Source organism: Priapulus caudatus, unplaced genomic scaffold (genome assembly GCF_000485595.1).
Source record: "Priapulus caudatus unplaced genomic scaffold, Priapulus_caudatus-5.0.1 Scaffold81, whole genome shotgun sequence".
In the NCBI taxonomy this organism is placed as follows: Eukaryota; Metazoa; Priapulida; class Priapulimorpha; order Priapulimorphida; family Priapulidae; genus Priapulus; species Priapulus caudatus.
This window is the reverse complement of record NW_014577142.1, coordinates 572,897-585,317: the sequence shown is the minus strand read 5'-3', so window position 1 is coordinate 585,317 and position 12,421 is coordinate 572,897. Positions and strand designations below refer to the sequence as shown.

Here is a 12,421-nt window from a genome sequence, read left to right as displayed (position 1 = left end):
CACACACACACACACACACACACACACACACACACACACACACACACACACACACACACACACACACACATACACACACACGCGCGCGCGCACACACACAAACCCACTATGCATATGTCTAAGCGGTTGCAAAATATTTTAATTCCATAAAACAAAAAAACGCTTAAAAATTATCTACAACAATCCTATCGAGTTTAATATGTAAGCCAGAATCTAAACCGAAAGAATATACGTTATCATTCGGACACTCGCGCGCGCCTAGAATATGCGTTCACGCCGTTCGGCTGTATTTCGCGCCACATTTGACTTTTAATGACCATTTTCCCCATTTGTTCCTTATTCTATTACTGATCGTGTAGTCCTCGTAAACTGCAGACGCAATTCCCGAAAACGAATGAAGCAAAACTAGGACTTACGTTTAAATTGCTAACAACGTGAAGAGAATACGCGGGAAAACAAGAGACGTGAAAGTAAAAGCACGAATGTCTCTAAACGTAATGATTAAAAAGTACGAGTTGAGTAAGAGCATAAAATGAACGCGACTTATTACTGACTTACTCATATATAAAAAACGACGGCAAAATTATATATGTATATATGCCTCAAAATGTACTATACTATAAATTCATATATATTTACGTTAAATTATTATACGTACATAATTATTATACATATAACTATTATAAATATTTCCGCTACAGATTAGTGTAGTAAGTCACTATTAAAATGGCAAAACCTATTGGGTAACTAAAACTAAAAGACTAAAAATTCCCTTGTTTTCTATACGCCTAAAGTCTCCACTAGAGAAATATATATACATATATATACACTATATATACACTATATACTATATACACTATATACTATATATATACTATACACGCTAGCTCGCACGCACGCCCCCTACGCACGCACGCGCGCGCGCACGCTAGCTCGCACGCACACATATATATACATTAGTATTAGACACAATTAGACTAATTAAGCGAAAACTAGCGAAAACTTATCGCCGTTTTTACTAATTGACAGGTTGAGCCAGTTCTCGCCCATCGGCGTGCATGGCAGACGCAGACGCGCTTCGCTACGTTACGTACCTGTAAGCTGCAGTGACCGCATGATGTTACACTTGAATCGCTGCTGTATTCCCTCATCAGCTACTTCACTACTGTTAGCGCACACTACGCCGGATACTACTCCATGACACGTGCGTGTTTGGTGACGACAAACGCACAACCCGCGTCACAAACAGCTATCAAACGGGATGGGATGCAGTGCCGGTATACATATGTACCCTAGACTCGCGGTAAACACCGGCTATCTCACGATGCCCGCATACTCCCTGAAGACAAACGCTGCTTATCACACGCTGTTGTAACAAACTTTGACGGGACACATTTTTATTGACTACTACTACCGCTGAGGTTCTATTGCGCGTGCGCCAGAGGGCTAATCGCATACGATCTCAAATCAAGCAACACCGCCGATGACGTACTCATAAAATGTCCCGTAGTCCTGACGAAAGGGCGCCTCAAGACTTGAGCGCGTGTAAGACAGTTATGTAGTTCAATATTTGACATCCGTCAATGAGTATTTACCATCGCGTCCGATCTTGACAGTTCCGGGAAGCCTACTAGGAAGCGACTATACGTGCGAAACTACTACATGCCTCATAGTAGAGAGGCGCAAATGAAAAAGTGGCCTGGATAAAGATTTAAAAATCATTGAGAGGTAGAGAATGTCATCCACCCTAGGTAGTTAGTACATGGGGTGGGGCACCTGGCTAGGTAGGATGCCATCAAAGTTTTTTTCAAATAAGGCCTTTTTTAACCTTTTTTCTGCTGAATTGCAATTTTTCCAAAATCCGATAATTTTAGCCATAATGTAAAGGAAAATGCTCATGGAATGCTCAGTTTTTAGAGTAGAAGGTTTATTCAACACTCAAAATAAAGCTCTTGATCTGCTTGATGTGACAAAATAATACAAATTTGAAAAGAATTAATTCAAAGGGGTCAAAAAAAGTCAAAGTTTAGGCATTACCCTTTTTCCCCCGGGACCAGACCCTTTTTCACGATCGCCCCCCCCCCTAAGGGGCATCTGGTAAAGTAATAGGTAAATACTACCATTCAGAGGCTTAGGGACATATTGAAAAAGTTTTTCGGAAGTTTCTTAGAATGAGTGATCAATTAGGGGCCTGGTACTGGGGGTCCAAACTTCGACCCTATTTAAGGTCTCCACGTAATTTAAGTTTTTGAACATGTACAATGTGCATGAATGACTTCATGTTAAATTCCTCAGTGTAATTATAATTTTTAGCTTTTAATGCTCACATTTGGCACACATGTACTTTGATAGGTGCTTAACCGAATTAGAAATAGACCCCAACAAAATTGGCCTTTAAAGTGGGCGTGGCATCGAATTTTCAAAATGGCCGCCATGAAATTTCAAAATACATTTCTTAAGACATATCAACACTTCTAATTAACATTTTAGTGACTTTATTTACTCGACTGTGGTTTTAAACTAGACACGAGGAAATAATTAAGGTAATATTTAAATATGATATGTTTCTCATTTGCATATTTTCAAAATGGCTGCCGTGAAATGCCAAAAATACATATGCTTGGGCGTATTTTCAATTCTAAATAATATTTTTGAGTTTTAGTTAAAATTAACTTTAAATGAATTCTTATTGTGTTAACTTCTTATGTTAAACATGTCCATTATATTATATTCAATAAATAAATAATAAATAATTGGCTATAGGCATTAACGCATGTGTTCTTTTGAACAAGCAAACCCGCGCATGCAAAAAACCTTGCCGATGACAGCACCAGAGGTACATGACGAGTTCATGGCTTGAGAAGCGTTCTCAGTAAAGAAGACAGATAGCAAATTCTGCGAGATACCCACTCACAAGCACTAGAGCCACATTCAAGTTCCAATCACGCAGATAACAAGGTCAGTGGAGGAATTGTGAATAACCACCTTGCAAGCCAGCGCTGGGATAGCCGTGTGTTTAAGTACCACATGAACGTTCACGGATTGGCTGATGACACGCTTCGCTCTCTTGACTAACCTCCAGCCGAGACAGCAATGACGATTTAAGCCGACAGAGACTCTGGTCCAGCAGGTATTCAACGAGGATGAAATGATGTTAGCAGCTTTTGTCAGCGAGTTGCAAGCTTTGGGGTATTTTCCAATCGCTACGGAAACCTGGTTTTGTCTGTCCACGGTGACGTGCTCCTGATGATGCGAGGGATGAGCTACTTTCTGCTGAAGTGAAGGTACTAGCTTTAGTCACCAAATTTTGGTCAAATCACGCCTCAAAGACCATTCTGTGACTTTTTATATTTCTAGGATTCCTCAGGAATAAGGCAAAAACCTGTGCGCAACAATGCTACAAGGTAAAAGGTCCAGTCCAGAAAGACAAGGTCGCATCTGACTGGTAAGGCAGAAGAGATATTTTCCGTCGAACTTCTGCCGGTGCCTCAGGTAGTTGGCAGAGACGTTTAACTTGCCAAAATATTCTCAAACTACGAAACTCTCTCCAGGTCTCCACTTTCCCTTGTAAAGACAATCCGACAGCCTGGTGTCTGCCAAGGACAAGCGGACGCTCCAAGAATTCTCCACCTCAGAAACAGACTGCAAAATGCTGACAAACCTACCCAGAGTCAGTCTCCCACTGTCTTCCTGATAGATGCCAGCCCTCATTCAAGCCATTGGTAAAGCTGAAAAAGCCAGTACTTTGGGTATCTTGCCAGACGTCTTTTCGGGCATTGTGAAAGGAAAAGTTCTGCGAAGGGTATATTCTCGAGTTGATGTCTTGTAATCGACAGATATATTGCCGAGACATCCATCAAGGATGGCGACACGCTTCTGATCGAGCTGGATTGATGGGACCAATCAGTCAAGAGTGATAGATTTAAAGACAAGTTACACCAGACTGGAAAACAGTTGTTATCATCATTCCTAAGAACAAAGCAGAGCCTGGCTTCGCTTTCCTGAGTAAAGAACTTGTATGACGAGCTGCCAAAGGACCAATCAGAAGGGCATGAACTGATAAATCGCAAGGTGGATTCGACGATGCAGGATTCAGGCTTTGAGTCGTCACCCTTGCCGAAGTGACAGTCTCACCGCATGAAATCTAGCACGAGGAGGACGATACTCGGCTCATACTTACATGCGAAGGAGGCAAGCGAGTTTGGCTACAAAGCCGTTGTGGTTATCAAATGTCGTGACACAGATCCTTGTTCTTTGCTGTGGGTCATGTCAAAACACCTACCCATCATGAAATATGGAATGAGTTGTGAAACTTCAGAGAAGCCAAGTAACATTCCTGTTTATGCCAATTAACTACCAACCTTCCGTTATGGACAATGTGTATGCATACCATTCAGGTAACAGGCCTGCTGACACCAACAAGTCACTTTCAGGGAAAGCCAAGCGAAGTTACTGTTGGAAAGTCTATGTTGAAGAGACACAGCCTTATTGGCACACCTTGAGAATCCCTTGGCTGTCGAAGAAAAGGCTAGGGCGTCCCTGCAAGACAGTTCGTTGTGGGATTTTTGGATATGGAGAGCACCTCCTCTATAATGATTGTTAGATTGAAGATGTTCCAGCAAGGAGCAGCGAGTTCAGTCGAGTCCTTGCCACCTTCCCAGGATGCACTCATTTTTTTTTTGTGGCATCTTGATCGTGCCAAAATACCAGCTTTCATCTGGGAAGACAGGAAACTTAGACAACACCAAGATTGCCCCCTCCCTACTGACTCACGCTGGGTGTATGGAAAGGAAAGGGTTGAAGCCGAAATGATGAGATTGGATCCCTTCAAAGAAATGTGCGAACTAGTCACGTGCTCATGTAAAGCTGCATTGGGTGCAGCCGACAAGATGTGGCTGTCTTACAGGACATAGGGTCTTGCACCAGTGCTGGTCTTTGTGATTGGGGGTTTGTTCAGATTCAGCCTCAGTAAGAATGATAATTAGTCTTACTGAATTTTTGGTTGACGGGGAATGGCCATTAATTTTTCTGGTAATTCATCATTTCAGGCAAATTGTTAACTTATTTATATGCATTCTTGACAAAGGGTTTCTGAAAAACGAGTGCTACAAAAGGGTTAAATGCTCCCAAAAACGCTGTTCTTGTCATCTGCAACTTATGGAAAAAGGTAGATTTATTAATATCTAGACTTTGTAAATTACCACAAAACCATTAATGTGTATCATATTTTGCTGTTGAAGTGCAGTATAGCATATTCTGCAGACACCTGTTTTAGTAAAAAAAAGGGTCGAAGTTTGGACCCCCAGTACCCAGCCCTAAATTGATCAATCATTTTCAAAACTTTCGAAAAACTTCCTCAATATGTCCCTAAGCCTGTGAATGGTAGTATTTTATTTACCTATTACTTACCAGATGACCCCTTAGGGGGGGGGGAATCGTAAAAAAAGGTCTGGTCCCGGGGGAAAAAGGGCAATGCCTAAACTTTGACCCTTTTGAATTAATTCTTTTTAAATTTGTATTATTCTGTCACGTCAAGCAGATCAAGAGCTTTATCTTGAGTGTTGAATAAACCTTCTACTCTAAAAACTGAGCATTCCATGAGCATTTTCCTTTACATTATGTCTAAAATTATCGGATTTTGGAAAAATTGCAATTCAGCAGAAAAAGGGTTAAAAAGGGCCTTATTTTGAAAAAAAATTTGATGGCATCCTACCTAGCCAGGTGCCCCAACCCATGTACTAACTACCTAGGGTGGATGACATTCTCTACCTCTCAATGATTTTTAAATCCAAATTTCTGGTCCGTGCCTCTCTACTATCACGTAATCACGTTAACATCGCTACTACCTTTGCCAAACATGGGTTAGTGATCACCTCCACCCATTATGCAATTAATTTCATCACTCTAGTATTAGTGCTGTAGACGTTGAAGAGTTAGTGTAAAATTGTACAATGTCCAGTTTTCTGCGAATAATACCGGTTTTTGAACGTGGGTTTTATATAAATGATGTGCCGGCAAAGATGTTTACCGATGTCTGTAACGTATTTGATATTCGACAAGAAACATTGAATAATGGGGTTTATGACGATTTTATTTTAGACTACAATTTGTGCTAATTACAGAATCAAAACTAAGTATCAAAGTAGTTTTGTTTTAGGACATGGTATACTTGACAATAGTGACAAACATTCGCCTACTACATGTGTTTAAAAACTTTTTTTCACTCGAACACATTTCAAAATTCTTTGCAAAAAGTACTGATTTTACATAGATGTACATACGACAAACAAATACACGAATTCAGTGCTAAATAATAAAATCAATGCAATTTTAGGTTCAAACTTACTAGCCCCCTCTTTTGGGCACACTTCCTTACAAAATTTTCCACGCAAACTTAATGCAACCTTCAATGAGTAATTAACAGTTACACGAGATGAACACTTGACTAAAACTGTAACTGACCTCACACCTAGGACAGAATAGTGTATGCTATGTGAGAAACAAATAGGATTAAATTTCAGAAGCATGATACAGAATCACTGACAGTACATGGTTCCTCTATGTATGTATACACTTACCTTACACTGACTGAAATTAATGGTATACATTGGATAACCAATACTCGTACTTTTGAGACAGATATACAGAACACACAAACATATAAACATCAATAATATCGTGAGAGATTACAATGAAACTCACCTATCCAAACATACACTGGAACAACTTAAAGAAAATTTTAACACTTAGCCGACCAATAAACTTACAGCATAATATCAGGAGTTAATAAAGACAAAATTTTGTCTTTATTAACTCCTGATAATATGTATGTACCCAGTACATGCTCAGCACAATAGACAACTTTGTAGGGATAATGACAGAAATATCACACAAATGCTGAACTTCTTTACTTAGGCTTAGCTTCAACATTTCAAAATTACTTAAATGTATTGCAAGGGTAAATATAGTCCTTGTCCTTTTTTCTACATCATGTTATACCATTTCGCAAGACGTTTGACATATTACATGTAATAATGACATATTGAAGTTGGGAATATCTATATCTTAGTGAATCAACGTTAAAGCAACCAGTCAAAATGAACATCGTAATGTCACAAACACACCCACACTCCACTCTCTCATCCTATGTTACACCTCTAGTTCCACACATCATCTACAGAATGCTAAAATTCCACTGAATACAATAGCTGATAATTAAAGCCTACTTATAGCTACTGTATCCGCCGTAGCCACTACTGCTACCAGAACCACTACCAGAGCCATAGTAGCCAGAGTACGACTGCTGCTGCGGTTGCTGCTGCGGGTACTGCTGGCTGGAATTCTGTTGTGCATAGTACTGCTGCCACTGCTGTGAGTAGTCGCCTGAACTGTAACTGCTGGGAGTGGTGTAGGAGGATGCTTGGTGGCTCTGCTGCCCGTAGCCAGACCCGTGCCCACTACCATAGCTCTGAAAGGCATGTAGACATACAGACGCAGTGAGCACAACAGTAGACTTCACGATACATATTCGAAGCCCAAGTGTCCAAGATGTCATGGGGAGTGACTCTCACACCTCAACACACACTGCTCATCAAATGTGATAATAGGACGAGGATTTAGATGGCTTCCCACAATTTTCTCAATTAATTCTGACTTATTATCAACTAGGAAATAGCAGGGGTAGAAATTAACTTTTGAACACGGGAGTCCAACGTACTCCCTACCCTCAAAAAGAAGAAGTCCGCAGTCTGAGGTTCAAAATTAAAGATATTAACAATAACGCATGTGCTTATTTTTAAGATTCATGCGGTTGCACGTCTGCCAAATTTTGTTTGGACATTAGCTGAAAAATACGGTAATTCCACGAGGCCGTGCTCTGGAACGAACTAGTTAGTATGGCAGAATTTTCAGGGAGTCACACGGACTCCTGCATATGTCAAATCAGGGAGTCCGACAGTAAATCAGGGAGGATTTGACTCCGGTTAATTTCGCACCCTGAAATAGTCGTCTTTTTTGCTCGTTCATGCACAATGCCTGAATGCGTTGATGTGGTTATTCCAGCGTTTACCACCGAGCCGTTCACCTCAGTCGGTCTGTGACGAATACCGTCGCAAATTCTTTTTATTAACAGCTCTGGCCTCAAAAACATTGCTGCACGTTAATGGCTTACCAGAAACACATCGTGTGAATAATGCAGTAGGTATATATAATGCATTTCATTGTAAAGATAAGCAAATTTACAGGACAAGCTACTAACCGGCTGTGATCCATAGCTCCCATATCCTTGACTCTGGCCATAGCCCTGGCTGCCATAGCTCTGACCATATCCTTGATGGCCGTATGAACCCTGACCATATCCACTTCCCCAGCTTGACTGACCGGACTGCAACAACACAAACCATGTAGATAACAGCACACAATCACCCAATAATACTTACTTATTATAAATACAAGCGAGTGCAGTTTAAGAAACCGAAAGAGATGATGCTGTTGATAAGAGATGATGCTGATGATAAGAGATGATGCTAAAGATATTCGACTACGGAAATGATCTTATTCACATCACACCTGTTGTGACGGCTGTTTTGCTTGCCACCCTCTAGACGAGTATGGGGATTGGTAACTATCTCTGCTGTTGTTGCCACGACTACCGTATGACGAGCCTGCGAACAGATAGGTTCGATTAGAATAGATATACAGTCCGACCTCCTTTATCCGGAAATCTCTATTAACCGGCCGCGATCTCGCAGTGTATGTTCTCTGTTTTTCATTCATTTCCACCTAAAAATCTCGCTCAAAACTCGCGCGATGTGTGCGTGTGTTGTCCGCTCGTGTCCGCTATGCCTCCAGTAAAATTTCTGTTTTATTTCATTTTATTTCCATTTCATATAAACCATAAAACACAAAATAATCATAGCACCGAGTAAATACATTATCACATGCATAATAAACCCTACTGAACTGCATAGAAATGCTGTGTTTGAGCATAACTCTCATATCCGGCCAAATCCCATATCCGGATGGGTGCCGGTCCCGACGTGGCTGGATAAAGGAGGTCGGACTTATAGAAAATACATAGATTTAACTCTTATTTGCACACATTCAGCATGTACAATGTATGAAGTAAAAACACACTATGCAAAGAAATGTGCACAAAATAGTTCACCATTATTCATAGGTTTTCGATTTATTTTAGAGTCGTCAAGAATGCCTACCAAAACCTGTCTGGTCAACAAAGTCAAATCTTTACGGGGAACTGTCACATTAAACCCCGTGTGGCTTACCCGTCACAATAAATAATGAAAGTGTCAATGACACTGTAGCTCACCACAAAAAAAGAACACAAATGAGTGAGTAAGAAGAAGTCAGTTTTAATTGAGCAACCATCGACGTACATTATAGAAACGATTGCCAGATCTGTATATCGCAATAATAATTTATAAACCAAAATGAATCACAATTTGTGACCGTAGATGGCGCTATACCCGCTTTGTAGCGATGGCGTTTGAAATAAATAGGTTATGCTGCGTTCCGACATGTTTTGTAAAATTTTACTCTAATATAGACGTTTTATCGGCAGGGTGGAGAGGAAATACCAATTTTGCATTTAAAGTCCCAGTCCAGAAAGACAAGGTGATTGAGGTAAAGGCAGAAAGAGATATTTTCCGTCGACTTTTGGTAGACTCGGGTAGTGGGAGAGACGTTAACTTGGAAAATATTCTCAAACACAAACTCCAGTTCCACTTTCTCTTGTAAAGACAAATCGACAGCTTGTGTCTGCCAAGAACAAAGCGGACCTCCAAGACATTCTCACCGAGAAAACAACAGCAAAAATAGTGACAAACCTATACAAGAGTCAGTCTCCCACCTGTCTTCTCATAGATGCACCGGCCCTCATTCAAGCCATTGGTAAGCCTGAAAAAGCCAGTACCTTTGGGGATCTTACAGACGTCTTCTCGGGCATTGTGAAAGGAAAGTTTGGAAAGGGATATTCTCGAGTTGATGTCTTGTTCGACAGATATTTGGAGACATCCATCAAGGATGGGACACGTTCTGATCGGGCTGGATTGATGAGACCAATCAGAAGGGTGATAGATTCAAGACATGTCAAGTTACCACAGACCTGGAAACAGTTTATCACTCATTCCAAGAACAAAGCAGAGCTGGCTTCGTTTCTGAGTAAAGAACTTATGACGAGTGCCAAAGACCTGTCAGAAGGGCATGAACTGATAATTGCAGGTGGATTCGACGATGCAGATCAGGCTTGGTTGTCATGCCGAAGTGACATCTCACAGCTGAAATCTAGCCACGAGGAGGCAGATACTCGGCTCATACTACATGCGAAGGAGGCCAAGGAAGTTGGCTACAGCCGTGTGGTTATCCAATGTCGTGACACAGTCTCACAGATGTCCTTGTTCTTGCTGTGGGTCATAGTAAACACCTACCATCTGAAATATGGATGAGTTGTGGAACTTCAGAGAAGCCAAAATACATTCCTGTTCATGCAATTAACTACCCACCTTTGGTTATGGACAATGTTATTGCATACCATTCGGTAACAGGCTGTGACACAACAAGTCAGCTTTCAGGGAAAGCCAAGCGAAGTACTTGGAAAGTCTATGTGAAAGACCCAGCCTTATTGGCACACCTTGGAGAATCCCCTGGACTGTCAGAAGAAGCTAGGGCGTCTGCAGAACAGTTCGTTTGTGGGATTTATGGATATGGGAGCACCTCCTCTATAAATGATGTTAGATTGAAGATGTTCAGCAAGGGGAGGAGTTCAGTCGAGTCCTTGCCACCTTCCCAGGATGCACTCCATTTGCATCTTGATCGGCTTGATCGTGCAAATTACCAGGCTTTCATCTGGAAGAAGGCATTAGAACCAAAACCAGATTGCCCTCCCCTACTGTCACGGCTGGGTGATGGAAAGTGGAAAGTTGAAGCCGAAAATGATGAGGTTGGATCCCATTCCAAAGAAATGTGCCGAACTAGTCACGTGCTCATGTAAAGCTGAGTGCAGCCCGACAAGATGTGGCTGTCTTAAGACAATAGGGTCTTGCACCAGTGCTTGTCTTTGTGAGGGAGTTTGTCAAGATGAGCCTCAGTAAATGATATATGTAGTCTTACTGATTTGGGTTGAGGGAATGCCATTAATTCTGGTAATTCATCATTTCAGGAAATTGTTGAACTTAGTATATGCATTTTGACAAAGGTTTCTGAAAACGGTGGTACAAAAAGGGTTAAAATGTCCCAAAACGCTGTTCATGTCATCTGAACTTATGGAAAAGGCAGATTTATTAATATCTAGACTTTGTAAATTACCACAAAGCCATTCATGTGTATTATATTTTGCTGTTGAAGTGCAGTATAGCATATTCTGCAGACATCCTGTTTAGTGAAAAAAAGGATCAAAAGTTTGGACCCCCAGTACCCCCCTAAATTGATCAATCATTCTCAAAACTTCGAAAAACTTCCTCAATATGTCCCTAAGCTGTGAATGGTAGTATTTACCTATTACTTTACCAGATGACCCCTTAGGGGGGCAATCGTAAAAAAAAGGTCTGGTCCGGGGAAAAGGGTAATGCCTAAACTTTGACCCTTTTTGACCCTTTGATTATTTCTTTTAAATTTGTATTATTCTGTCACGTCAAGCAGATCAGAGCTTTATTTTGAGTGTTGAATAAACCTTCTACTCTAAAAACTGAGCATTCCATGAGCATTTTCCTTTACATTATGCTAAAATTATCGGATTTTGGAAAAATTGCAATTCAGCAGAAAAAGGGTTAAAAAGGCCTTATTTGAAAAAAACTTTGATGGCATCCTACCTAGCCAGGTGCCCCACCCCATGTACTAACTACCTAGGGTGGATGCATTCTTACCTCAAGATTTTTAACCTAATTTCTGGTCCATGCCTCTCTACTACTATATAGGCGACTTGTGTTGTCAAGCTACTTATGCGGAAAACATGTCACAATAAGGGTTTACATTCAATACCTTTAAGAACAGCGAGGTCGTTATGATGCGATGCCTGTTGGCTGCTACATACGGACAAGCGAAATGAGATTTTCAACGTTTAAATACACGCGCGAACGGTGGTGACGAAAACGGGCGGACGTTAGAATAAACGGTATGGTTTATATCAACCATACCCGTGAACGTATGGACGCATCATCTGTATTTTTACTGCGCCGGTGCGCTATTCTACACATTACACATACACTTGCCTGGGGATATTATAAATGATAAAACATAGGTGACTCAAGCTATATGGCATCCCGTCCGCCATCGAGTAGACATCTAGATACGCTTGAACCAGTGGCAAGTGAACGTGGGCAGCTAGGGGAGAGAATGCGAATGCAAAGAGAGCGTGGCAAATGCACGATGCAAGTGCCATGGCAAGGGTCAAGATGCAAGTGCTAAG

The 12,421-nt window shown here is 41.1% G+C and overlaps 1 protein-coding gene across 2 annotated transcripts in view; it reads right to left on the bottom strand.

The window, feature by feature from the left end:
* Positions 1–6,070: 6,070 nt before the first annotated feature.
* Positions 6,071–12,421, bottom strand: part of LOC106804622 (heterogeneous nuclear ribonucleoprotein U-like protein 1) — a 38,418-nt gene continuing 32,067 nt past the window's right edge. For both annotated transcript variants that reach the window (XM_014805887.1, XM_014805888.1), the window contains exons 17-19: positions 8,569–8,663; positions 8,258–8,383; positions 6,071–7,468 (exon numbers count right to left, since the gene is read on the bottom strand). In XM_014805887.1, coding sequence (XP_014661373.1) covers positions 7,223–7,468; positions 8,258–8,383; positions 8,569–8,663 — 467 coding nt within the window. In that variant the 3' untranslated portion in view covers positions 6,071–7,222. The remainder of the gene's footprint in view (positions 7,469–8,257; positions 8,384–8,568; positions 8,664–12,421) is intronic.